This window comes from Episyrphus balteatus, chromosome 4, assembly GCF_945859705.1.
Source record: "Episyrphus balteatus chromosome 4, idEpiBalt1.1, whole genome shotgun sequence".
Classification (NCBI taxonomy): Eukaryota; Metazoa; Arthropoda; class Insecta; order Diptera; family Syrphidae; genus Episyrphus; species Episyrphus balteatus.
In genome coordinates, this window is record NC_079137.1 from 16,367,947 (window position 1) to 16,378,980 (window position 11,034).

At 29.8% G+C, this 11,034-nt stretch overlaps 1 protein-coding gene across 2 annotated transcripts; it reads right to left on the reverse strand.

The window, feature by feature from the left end:
* Window positions 1-1,721: 1,721 nt before the first annotated feature.
* LOC129918573 (N-alpha-acetyltransferase 30A) lies at window positions 1,722-8,799 on the reverse strand. Of its 2 annotated transcripts, none has more exons than XM_055999183.1 (4): window positions 8,570-8,799; window positions 7,751-8,462; window positions 2,999-3,244; window positions 1,722-2,352 (listed from the first exon to the last, which is right to left on the reverse strand). In XM_055999183.1, the coding sequence occupies exons 2-4, from the start codon at window positions 8,381-8,383 to the stop codon at window positions 2,188-2,190; spliced, it is 1,044 nt and encodes a 347-aa protein (XP_055855158.1). In that variant the 5' UTR covers window positions 8,384-8,462; window positions 8,570-8,799; the 3' UTR covers window positions 1,722-2,187. The 2 variants fall into 2 exon arrangements, with proteins under 2 accessions (XP_055855158.1, XP_055855157.1); XM_055999182.1 differs by having other exon boundaries at window positions 8,535-8,799.
* Window positions 8,800-11,034: the final 2,235 nt, after the last annotated feature.

An 11,034-nucleotide genomic window follows, 5' to 3' on the forward strand; every position in this document is an offset into this window, starting at 1 on the left:
ATATTTATTTTCTGCGGATGAAGTGCTTATACATGAAGCACTTTTATGGACCAATAACGCATATTTTGCTTAAGGACAAATAGTGGATTAACTAATGGCAATATTAGGTAACCCGGCCAAACAGCTCCGATTTTGATAATTATAAATACTTTAACCTCTATAGGTTAAAAATTGCCGCTGTTTCCGTGTTTTTTTTTTTTTTATTTAATTAAAGATTTTTGTAAACAAAAACAGTTTGATTTCGAAAATTTTGCTTAAATTTAAAAAAATCAAATGATATCAAAAGTTTGTCTAGGTAATTTAAGAAACATAAAAATTATGGGAATGATGGATAATCTTCCATGGTTTAAGCGATAGATGCGAAATTCTCACAAAAAAAAAGAAAAGTATTAAACACAGTGGCAACACCTACAATATAAAATTAAATGAGGTGTTTTTGAAAAAAAAAACTGGTCCTCAGACTCAAAATTTCGAAAAAAATGTATTGATACCAAAAATCAAAAATGACCAAGTTATTTACTAAAACTTATTTTTTCTTAAATCCAAGATGGTGGGTATTGAAATTGTTACCAAAAATCAAAAATTGTCGAGTAATTCACTTAAACTTATTTTTCTTTAAATCAAAGATGGCGGCATTGGCTCAAGCTCGATTTTTTCGAAAACTGGTTTTACGCTCCCAGAAACTTCTAGCGGTGTATGAAAAAAATTTCATGATTTAATTTTTTTCCATTTGAAATATTTATTCCGACTGGGCTATTATTGATAACAACACCAAAGGATCAGATACCAAACAAAAAACTTATGTTTTTTTTTTCTCATTTTATTGTTGTTCAATTGTTTCTTGTGTTCATTTTTTGTTTGTTATATTTTACAGAAATTACGCTTACGAATAATGAAATTTTAAAATGTATTACTTGTTAAGGTCACATAAACTAATATTTTTTTTAATTTGTTTTATTTTTTATATTATTTTTGTTTATTTATTTTAGGTTTTTCTCTCTCCTCTCAACCCGAACTTATTATAAAATAACACAAAATTAAGAGAACCAAAATATGAAGATATTTATTATATTTATATATAAAAACGAAATTACTCTATTTGCGTATAAATAAAAATTTTCTTTTTAATATAGTTTATGTATAAATATAATGTATGTGTAGTGTATTCATCATTCAAAAATGATTATGTATAATATAACATTTTTGTTAGTTTTTAATTTGCTTAGATTTGTTTCTCGCATTTTTTTTTTCATTTTTTCTTCTTAAGTTTGTTTGCTTTGCTTTTGTTTTACATAATTTATTAAAAAAATTCAGTTAGAATTAGTAAACAGAAAAGAACAAAAAAGTTTGCTAATGTACAGAAAAATAATAAAACAAGTTCTGGTTTAGATTCACAATCTTCCACAACTTTCGTAGGTATGTATTATAAAACTTTGGTAGAGATATACAGAGACGGAAACTTAAATTATTCAAAATAAAATATAGTTTTTAGAGAAAAGCATATTAATTATATAAGGAGTCCATTTAACAGTATAATTATTTATTTTTATACACAAAAATATTTACGAACATTTTTTTTAATTTTTATTTTTTTGTTCAGTGGCAATTGCATTATTCTCAAGTAAAATTATGTATGTATGTGTTTATGTATTTCAAATATACAATTAATTTGAAGAACAACAAATTTTTTAAGCCGCCCTCCCTCTCTCTCTCTCTGTTGGTTGTTGTTTTTTTTGTTGTTTATAAATATGCATAATAAAACACTTATGAACAAGACCCCATGCAGTATTAAATTTGGTTATTTTTAAAATATTGAAAAAAATAAGCCAAATGGCTTAGATAAAGAAAGCAAAAGCCTGTTTCAATTCTTTTTTTATTTTTTTAACTTAAATATTAAAATCAGAGAGACAAACGCACACGTTACAAAAAAAAAAACCAAGCTAAGAAAGCTTTTTTCGGTACAAAAAAAAGTTATTATTTTTCAAAACACCAATATAATGTCAATTTGAGAGCCTTTGAATAATTTGAACAGCTTTTTTTCCACCCTCATCCTCAGTCGTGCATTGCTGGCTTTTCCTGTTTTTTTTTTTTTTCAAAAATTAAGTTTCCTTGTTCATGTATCTGTTTATTGCTCGTCTAGGATTTTCAATTTAAGTTTTGTTACAATGTTTTGGCCTAAATACAATCTCATCTGAACCAGAGTTTAAGTCGAAGGGCGTCTACACCGTTCAAATAGTATCGAAATAGTCTTTTGTCACGGACAAAACCTAGATTTTCGTAGAGACGCAGTGCGGGTATGTTGCGCATCTCGGTTTCGAGAACAACCTCGTCGGCGTTGTCTGCCAGCATTGCCTAAAATAAGACCATAAACAAAACAAAAATGTGAGAAATATAAGTTTAACTGTAGTTGCAGTTGACAAAATCAAAACTGATCTAAAAGTCTTTGGTAACAAAAAGTAGTTTTTTTCAACTTTTTTTTTCTAATTCTATGTGACCTTAAAATTGAAGAAGGTAGCTACTATACTTAATACAATTCTACTCATTGATTAATTATTATCAACATTGTTTTTGTTTTCTTTAAATGTACAAACATAAACATCGGTCTACAGCGTTGTGGAAGTTGCTAATGTGCCTGAGTTATTAATTATTATCATTTTCATCTTATCGTCTTAAGTGCACCAAAAAACCATTTTCCGATGGTGGTGCCTTGGACTGATTGATACTTAAACATCCTTTAAAAGATTTCCAATGAAAAATCAATATATTATTCATTTAAACTTCTGTGGTAATATTGGACTGATGAAGAGCTTCACAGTAGATTTAGTTAACATTCTGATAACTGTCTGTACCAAACTTCAGTCTAAGCCCTGTTTTTGAATGCCTAAGATTTTGTCAAATGCTTTGGTCAATTTGAAAATTAATATATTTGTTCACCATTTAAATTGAAATAAAAACTACTGTTGCCGATTAACTGTTCAAAATAAAAAAAATAACTTACCTCTATGGCTTTTTGTACGAGTGTTGTACCGATTTTCAATTTTCTATATTCCCGTCGAACCGCCAGCATTGCAATGTAGCCCCTCTTTACATTCATGTGCATGTCCAATTTGCAAACAATAGCTCCAACGTACTCGTTGCCATGAGCGGCCAAGAAGCACAGCTTCGGCCAATTGTAAATGAAGTACCGATAAGTGTAAATCGAGTAAGGCTCCGAGAGTTCAGCCTGTATAAGACGCATTATGTCCTGTATCAGAAAAAAAAAATAGTTAAAGAAGGATTAATTTATGCTTGTTTTAATTAAATTTCTAAATATTGTATTTATTAATGAGAATAATATATTTATCTTCCCAATGCAATAAAATGAATTTCAATTTATTGAATTTGAGTTACATAAAAAAAACCCGATGTTGCCAATTGAATTTGCGCAAAAGTCCCCACCAAAACAGGAAAACTCACTTTGATTCTAAATCTTCTTAGACTTTCGATATGCGACATTCCATTATTTAAATAATAAAACAACACTTGAACCTTGTTGAATGTTTTGGCAGATCTTAAAAACAATGTTGAGAAATGAAAGAAAACTTTATGTTGCGAACTTTTTCATTTATGAACACTCTGCGCCGCCTCAGAGCCAATAGTCCTCGCAGCTAGGCTCTTTACACTATCTACTGGCTATTTACTTTTGAGTACTTGTTAATAGCTGCGTTCCTTTGGAAATATTTATCTACTTTTTAGTACTTAAAGCTGCTTTGAACTACTTTTTCAGTATATCAAAAGTAGTTCAAAGTAGTTTTAAGTACTAAAAAGTAGATAAATATTTGCAAAGGAACGCAGCTAATAAATAAATAATAAATGAAGAAATCATTCAATCAAAAAGTTCTATTTATAATTTAGCCCACGCCCCTTCCTCTTCCTAATATCGGCAACTTCACGACGTTTTTCTATAGATTGCAAGTTTATAAGTTGTAATCATTCTTGGTATAGAGGCAAGTTAAAATTGTCAACGCATTGAATGTATTTAGTGATGAAAGGATCACACTTGGCTAGCGTATTCTGGAAGGAGTCGTACAAACTTTTTATAAAGAGAGTTCGTGAAGTAAGCATCAGAAAATTCCTTAGTTCAGCGTTTGAAAAAAAAAACCCAAAGCCGAATTAGTCCTGGCTCAATGTCGCAAATAATTCACGAATGTTAGTCACTCTGGATACAATTTGTTCATTGATATAATAGTGCCGTGGTGGGGAACGAAATCATAAATAAAAGAATTTGTAAATGCTTTCAATAAGCAATTTCTAAGTAAAGAACTAAGTACAACGTATCTATAAAAAACGGGATTGTTCATTCGGTAATACAACCGCAGATAAAATCGTTCTGTTAAATTGGCAAAGCTTTTTCGCTTTGCTATTGGTTCATAAATGATTCAAATCATTTTCTATGAGTTATGTGTATTAAAATGCGAAAAAGCTTAAACTTTGAACTTTTTCTGAAAAATCAAGTTTTTTGAGACTGTACGTTTTTTAAGTAAACGAGTGAAATAATAATTAAACTTTTTCATGTTATTATAACTATTTTCGATTTCGATTTTGGTAGGGAATATGAAATTGACGTAGAATTTTCCGAAGAATTCGATTATTGACAACTCCTTAAAAATATATTGTCACCATTATAATTTTAAAATTTTTGTCCTGCCAAATTGGCACCCGTGTGCCGACAGAGGGTAAAGTATGAATACAAAAGAGTAGAGTAAAAATATAGTACATAATTTACTTCACGGCTTTTTTTTAAATAAATTTTGCAATACCCAAATGTTTTTTCTTGGAATGCAGCTAATACTGCACACTATCTATCGTTTTAAGTTATACTTTACGATTTAAATTATTTCTTTCTGTAGATTTTATATAGAATCAAATAAACTTGGTTGAGTTCAAATTCGAAGTTTTATTTAAGGTTAAGTGCGCTCTCGCACAATCAAATATTATGTACAATATGTAAAAAACGACTAAACATTAAAGGAAAAAATTTAACGTCATGTTAAAAATAGGATCTATCTCCAGTCAAAGCGTTATTAGACCTTGCGCGCGAAGCACTGACAGTTTTTATTTCATGGATCGACAATAGTATTTTATTTTGATAGCCATTACTTGTACCGCACCGTTTGCAAAATAATAAAGCAAGAGTTTGCTAAACAAAAAAACAATTTCGACTACGTATTATTTATTTTTTATTTGTTTAAATGTTAAGGATAATTAATTTTTTTATTTTTTGCCGTAAGACATCCTGAAGTCGAGAGGGCTACAAAATAGGTTAGAAAAATGTTAATCATAACATAAGCTTTTTTCGAAATAACGAAAATGGTTTTTTTTTCAACTAGAATTTGACTTTAACTGGCTGCCATTTTGTATCTACAACATACTGGAGCTAATCTGCCGTACTAAGCAAAAAGGGCGCATGAGCCAAAAATCCAAAATTAAGTTAAAGGCATATTTGACATCCTGAAACAATGCCTCATTTATATGTAAACTAAAAACAGCGCATTTCCAATTCCAAGTGGCTCAAAATTGTCAATGAAGATGAGCTCAACAATAATACTCCGCTGTATTCCTCAATAGAAAAATGCATTTATTACTAACTTGAACAATACATAATTATTGTGCAAACTAAAAATTATAATTTTCATACTACAAGTTGCTTAAAATCATTTTTGAAATTGAGCGCACTTACAATTCTCAACCTTTTCCCTTGTCAGTAAAATGTATTTATCTCAAAAATGGATTTGCGCCCTTTTTGCTTAGCACGGCAGTAATAGTATTGAGCCCAGTAAGGGATTTCGCGCGTTACTCGAGTGCGTCAGAAAATCATATGGGAGACATTTAAATATAAAGTCATTTTTTCTTCATTCAACAGCCCTTATTGTTGAAAGTTAAATATCAAAAGTTTAAAGTTCTAATTTGCCAAAGTCTTTGAGAAAATCAATTATTTCAATGCAAAAATTCAGTTTTTATCAAAAAAAAAATCCCATGAAACTGAAGTAATTTTTATTTTTTTTTTTAACTGTAATATGTATATTACCTTTTTCTCTTCGGAATTCAACTGAAAATATTTATAGCCAAAAATTAAAAAAAAAAAATAAATTCATATTTTACTACAAAAAAGTTTGAAAAAAAGTAATTTAAAATTTTTTAATTACATTTTTTTTCCAAAATTCTGAGTTGAGGACCATACTTTCAAAAACTCTTGATTAAATTTTGTGGATTTAAATTTTACATCCCTAAATTACCTAGAGAATTTTTTGGTATCATTTATTTTATGAAACTTACGCAAAAAAAAAAAATGGTTTTGTTCAAAAAATTTAATTTTAATTTTAAAAAACAATACGGCAACATCGGCAATGTTTAACCTTTTCTCAACTTCCGGAAATTGTAGAAGTTGAGCAAGAAAAACTTGAGATTTTGGATGAAAATATCACGTTTTTTGTTTTGTTTATGGAGAAAAAAAAAAACCAAAACTGAGCCATAATTTTCCGAATAATATTTATTAATAGATAATTGGATTGAAGGATAGTGAATAAAATGGGTCTTTTAAAGAAGATTTCACAACTATCAAAAGACAAATTTTTACCTAGTATATTAATCCATTTTCACTTTCGTTTACACAAATTACTGATTTTTGCATTTTCTATTAACTTTTGGATATTTTCCAACTGCAGATAATTCCAAATTATAGTGCTCCAAAACACTTACACACATACACACACAATTGGAAACAAATTGATTCGTATATATGTACATATAATTACTTTTTCTAAAAAAAAAAGCAAAATAATTCAGATTTATGGATTTAAATTATTATTTACTCAAATTTGGTAATTTGGTCACAAAAACATGCATCATGTAACAAAACAACGAGTTAAGCATGGAATACACGATACAATCATCGCACACGATTTGCGTTGTACCGATATCGTTACCAATATCGAAAGAAAGCACATAAACCATGCGATTCACTTACGATTTCACTAACTGTCAAACAATTTTTCTCATTTTTATCCATTATTTGGTAGTTTGTTAAAAAAAATTTGTATAATATCAAAAAATAAATCAAAGGTGAGTTGACAGCGCACACACGGTACCACCCCAATCTAATCATTTACGAGTTTAAATACATGTTACAGAGCCAAAGTAATGTTTCATAGAGAATAGAAACAAAAGCTAAAAAGGAAAAGTATGAAAAGGAAAAGCAAATAAATTTTTGAGGTTATCGGCAAAATTTTGAAATGCTTCTCTAAAAGACGTTCAATTAATCGTCCTGAATGACTTTAAGAGGGTGGTATCTTTTCTCCCGATCTTGGGAGTAAAACAGAAAACAACAGACTTTAAAGTATTTTCAATTACCGACGTTTGAAAAAAAAGATCATCAAAATCAGAGCTTTTCGGTCTGGTTCCCTAATAATTAGCTTTATTTACTGCACTATTAATAGAATGATCAGGTGGTGAGAAATTGGGTTTAAGCCTTTTATATATACCCCTATCGATCCATCAAATAGAAACTGACAGTACCTCTGCGAGCAAGATTAGGCCCTTTTTTCCTACGCTTTGACTAAGTTTAACCTTACAAAAATACCTATAAGCAGTGCATTATAAGAGATGTTACACTACCAGCATTTGATCAAAAAAATAATTTGAATTGTTATGCTTTTTTCTTAAACAAAATATTTTTCTTTTTTTTAATAAGTACCTACTTTAGTATACTTACATGCATCTGTAGCTCGGACTCGTATTCTTTATATTCGATTTGGATATTTTCTAAGTTGATGGCAGGTTGTGCGATGACTGGTGATAGTTGTTGTTGTTGGTCATTGTTCTCCTTGGATTCACCATCATCCTGAACAGCTTGTGGCTGTGGTGATGGAGTTCTTCTACTATTAGGATGAATGTTGCCATTGCTCAAACCAGTGGCATTGGCCTGTGCCCCTTCCTCCACCTCTTGTTGCTTTACCACATCATTGTGAGGTTCATTCTGTCCATTACTGTGACAGCTATTGCTTTCCTTAGGATTTCTACTATTTTTACTAATATTGCAATCACCATTCAATCTGGGCTCATCATGGCCATTTTCGGAGGATGGTCCTCCATTGGTTAAGGATTCTGATTCACTCTGCTGCTGGTGGTGGGGGCTATCAGTGCCATTGTGTTGCTCTTTAATGCTGCTCCCTTTTCCAGCAGAGGTGATATGAAGATTTTGCTTTAGTTTATCGGTAAGTGTGTCTGTCTGCTGGGATTCAGATGCATGGCCGTTGCCAGTTCCATTCTCGACGCATCGCTTCCGTTTGTTTTTCGTCTTTTTCTTTGATGGCTTTGTTGAGCAATTTTCTTGAACCGAATTCATGGTTTTTTTTTCTTGGAAAATTTGGATTTTCCGACTATTCACTTGGTCGTCTGAGGGTCGTCACACGAAATTCTCGATGCTGAATGAAAAGTTGGAGGAAAGGAAAAAATCTTTTTTTTCAGCAATATGTCAAAAATTTATGTGCACATACACAAAATTCTGTCTGTCTGTATATTTTCGTCGTACTTTGTGTTTTGGTATGTATGAGTGTATTCAAGGAAATCGCTCTGTCGTAAGAGGGTTTTAAATTTATTCGTATTGGAGATTTTCACTTTTCAAATAGAGAAGGTTGATTTGGATTTTGAAATATTTAGTAAATTCATAAACACTATGAAATAATTTTCTAATTTATTTTAAAAATATAAATGAAAAAGAAATAATTTCCGTCCTCTGTCTTTGCCTCTGTTTCGTTCTAATCTGTTTTTTTTTTTTTTTTTTTTAGCGAGAGCTCGTTTTTTTGGTCACTGTTTAATAATGGACTTTGACAAATGACAGGAGGTTTTTTTTGAAGAGTATTGGCAGCACTGTGAGTATAATGTTATGTTCACATTTAATTTATTAACGGGTGCGTTACAATTGTGCTTTTTTACTTCTTACCAAAAAAGCTTATGTTAATATTAGGTGTGTTTTTTTTATTACCACCGCACAGTGGTACCGGTTTCAAAGAAGGGCGGCCATAGGGGATTATGGTTAGGATAGCAACAAAACATACATGAATTTGTGTGAGAATGTATTTTTTTAGCATAAAAAGAATAATTCAAATGAAAAACAATTGATTTATAAAGAAAATTTGTATATATTTAATAACAAAATGTAAAAAGAAGCCTTGAATCAACATACAAACAAGTGACGAGTTATTTTTTTAAATTATTTATTTGTTTTTTTTTTTTTTTCAATTTCAGTCATAATTTTTACTTGCTCAATTGGTTTCGTGTAAAAAACAAAATTCGAGGTTTTAATCAAAACTAACATTACGATGATGGAGAAGTCCGAAAAAGTGGTTTTCGTCATGACGTCCGTCGGTCTGTGCGTCGGTGCGTCGGTGCGTCGTCACAAAAAGCTGTACATGAAGCTGCAGCCTAAACGGGTTGAGGGATTTTCTTGAAATTTGGTACAGATGATTTTTTTGTAATTTCCAAGGTTGGTTTTTTTTTGTTTTTTAATATCTCGCTTTAAACGTATACCTCCCATACAAAGTTTTGGAGTGATTGCAACTTTCTCGAAAACGGCTCTAACGATTTTGATTAAATTTAATATACGTAATGCTGTTTGCAGTTCTAACATAACTGCGTTTTTAGTTTTTCTCAAAAAATGCGGATAGTGAAAATATGACTTTAACTCTTTTTTAAATCGCGGATGTCGGCTCTTCCCGTACATCTAAATGGAGTTATTGCAATTCTCGTAAATGACTCTAACGATTTCGATTAAATTTTACACAAGTAATATTATACGTAAATCTAACGTAACTGCATTTTTAATTTTTCTCAAAAAATACGGATAATGGAAATATGACTTTACATTTTTTTTTAATCTTTGATATCGGCTCTTCCCGTACACCGTTAATGAGTTATTACAATTTTCTAGACTAAATTTGACATACATAATGCTTTAAGTGATTTTAATATATGTAGCTAATTGCGTTTTTTATTTTTTTCAAAAAAAAAAAACGAGTAACAAAAATATGGCGAAAGAAAAATTAAAAAAAAATAATTTCGTATTTTAGCATTTCTTATGAAATTCCTTAAAAAAATCAAATTTTAACTAATTCAAAATATTTTTTTTTTAAATCTTTGACATAAAAGCTACTTTTATCATAAGAGCAAGTACGTGCGGCCCCAGTCGTGCATTTTATTATATTACATTTTAGATTTAAAGCTTGCTTAATATCATATATTTTTATAAAAATATGTAGGTACAAAAACTTAAAGAAAACATAAAAACAAATTCAATCCTAAGTGGGCTTTAGGTCTGGTTTATAATTTTTTTCTATTTTGTCTCCGACGTTTCGGACGTGTTTACAGTCTTCTTCAGGGCTAATTATTTAAAAAAAATAAAAATTTATAATAAATGCTAAAAATCTATTATCTATACTTACAGAGTATTCTATCTTCTAATTTTAAGAATTCAATCTTAAAAATTTTAAAGGTTTTGTTTGTTTTGGTTTGTTTTTATTTTTAAATATTTTAAAATTCAAAAAAATTCGAAGTCTTGAAAAAGACGTTTCAAATCATCGAAATTTCAAAATATAAAAAATTTTTAATTATTTGATAAGAAATTCAAAATTTCTTATCAAATATAGCCTATAGAATCAAGTTGAACATAAATTACACCTAAAATATTTCTTTGAAGAAATTGATGAGGGGCATAGACCTGATTTTATTGACGTAGATATTTTACAGATAGAAAAACATTACCGTTAAAGAATGTTAATAGAAATGTTGCATATATTAGATACAGACAATACAAGGTGTGTTTTTTATTACCACCGGGCTTAACTGGACAAATAAAACGCAGTCGGGGCTAAGCATTTTACATGTTAAATACAACAACACCTTAGCCCCGTGGGCTTACTTGCTTAGCCCGGAGATTTGTCTGGGCTTAACTTTTTGAACAGTTTTAAATCTGTGCTACCAAACAATTTTTTTCAAAAA

Coding starts and splice junctions, on each gene's coding strand:
- LOC129918573 (XM_055999183.1), bottom strand. CDS start 8,383: ATGAATTCGGTTCAAGAAAATTGCTCAACAAAGCCATCAAAGAAAAAG. Junction 3,245..7,750: donor AGTCCGAGCTACAGATGCAT/GTAAGTATACTA, acceptor TTTCTGATACAG/GACATAATGCGTCTTATACA. Junction 2,353..2,998: donor TCGTACAAAAAGCCATAGAG/GTAAGTTATTTT, acceptor GTCTTATTTTAG/GCAATGCTGGCAGACAACGC.